The sequence below is a fragment of the Trypanosoma equiperdum genome, assembly GCF_001457755.1.
Source record: "Trypanosoma equiperdum strain OVI genome assembly, contig: ctg_1824, whole genome shotgun sequence".
Taxonomy (NCBI): Eukaryota; Euglenozoa; class Kinetoplastea; order Trypanosomatida; family Trypanosomatidae; genus Trypanosoma; species Trypanosoma equiperdum.
In genome coordinates this window covers 1-1,536 of record NW_027123865.1, presented here as the reverse complement: position 1 = coordinate 1,536, position 1,536 = coordinate 1, and the positions used below count along the sequence as shown (strand labels likewise).

At 56.3% G+C, this 1,536-nt stretch overlaps 1 protein-coding gene across 1 annotated transcript; it reads left to right on the top strand.

Moving 5' to 3' along the window:
• Positions 1-663: 663 nt before the first annotated feature.
• TEOVI_000864000 (uncharacterized protein) lies at positions 664-1,083 on the top strand (the record flags this gene model as incomplete). The annotated part of the gene is made up of 1 exon (XM_067223283.1): positions 664-1,083. The coding sequence occupies one exon, from the start codon at positions 664-666 to the stop codon at positions 1,081-1,083; it is 420 nt and encodes a 139-aa protein (XP_067079384.1).
• Between the last annotated feature and the right edge of the window lie 453 nt (positions 1,084-1,536).

The following is a 1,536-nucleotide window of genomic DNA, read 5'->3' as shown; positions in this document are numbered from 1 at the left end:
AAAGGTGACAAGTAAACCACCCATGGCTCAAAAAAAAAAGGCACAGGGGGAAAAGAAAGGGGCAGCGGCCAACCCCTTCCACTGGGAGCTACAGGTGGAGCAGCTTCTCAAGGATGCGGAACAGATACGCGAAAGCATGTACATTCGCTTTCTCCACGTTCGGCAGAGTCGGTGGAGCACATGCTTCAAGGCTCACATGGAGTTCCACTGCCCAGTGTGTGGTTTCGCGCACCCGGAAGAAACCATAACAGTAACACACTGCAGGCAGCAACACCCCCAGGAGGGCCGCCTGATTCCCTACACCCTGACAACAACAGGGAATCAGGTGCAGTTCGCAGGTCCCTCCTGCTCACTTTCGGCGGTGGTGGCTATCCTCTCACATATGGAGGAAGAGAAAAATTTCCACCCTATTATCCGCCGAAGCTACCAGTCCCCGAGCAAGGAGACTACCCAAACGCTCGTTCAGGCATTGGGACTGGAGCTCCCCACGGCCCCCATCACTGCGATAGAAGCGCTGGCCCACCATGACCAGATGATCCGCCAGCTGTTGGAGGCACCCGCAACGACGGCACGACAATGCGGGCATTGTGGGGTAAGTGAGCTAATGGAAGGGCCTTCCAACCCCGGGGAAAATTTGGGGATAATCTCCGTAAACCCCAACACATGCGAGTCGATCGAGCTGACGAATCAGATCCTCGCGAAGACATATACGACCTCCTGGACAGATATGGAGGTCGTATGCACGGGGGAACGGAAGAATATGGCCCACCGGCCTACCCCGACGTTGATCACCCACTCGAAGACGTTCGGGGAAATGGTGGTCATCGATATTGGAACGTGGGGGAACGAAGCGGTGGGTTTGAAACGCATCCTCCACGAGATCCTGTTACCCCACGGGAACGGCACGGCAACATACAAACTCGTGGGCGCCGTGATCGCACCAACACCGTTCCACGTGGTAGCGGCAATACCCCAACAGACCAGGAAACGTCGCTGGGATATCCTGGATGGTATGGTCCGCCGCACCGTGAGCCAGAGCACTGTCGACCCAAAAACTGTGGTCATGTGCGTGTACCGTCGTGAAGAAGAAGAAACATACGACGTACTAGACGAGGAGGAGCAAGACGACGACCTCCTCGGTATCCCCAACCCCACGCCACGGCGATTGACGATATCACAAGCCGGTCCACAGCAAAACTCATGGGTGGACACACGGGGCAGGAGGGCATACGGCTCACAGGAGGAACAGGATGAGAGGACATCGACAGATCAGGTGAGTATTTTCTCCCACGACGAAACACGGGAGTTATCATCACCACTGGAGTGTCCTATCGTAGGATGCACCGCGAGTTTCGTGGGCCCACGCAGATGGGAGAAGGCCAAATCCCATATATACGGGGTCCACTCGCTGGAAGAGGTCCGCGAAATCCCGGGGGGGGAGCTTATATGTAAGGGAATAGTAAGATGCGAGACTTGTGCCACGCTCCTCCCTACGTCGGACAGAGCGAAACAGGCACACGCCGACGATTGCAGACC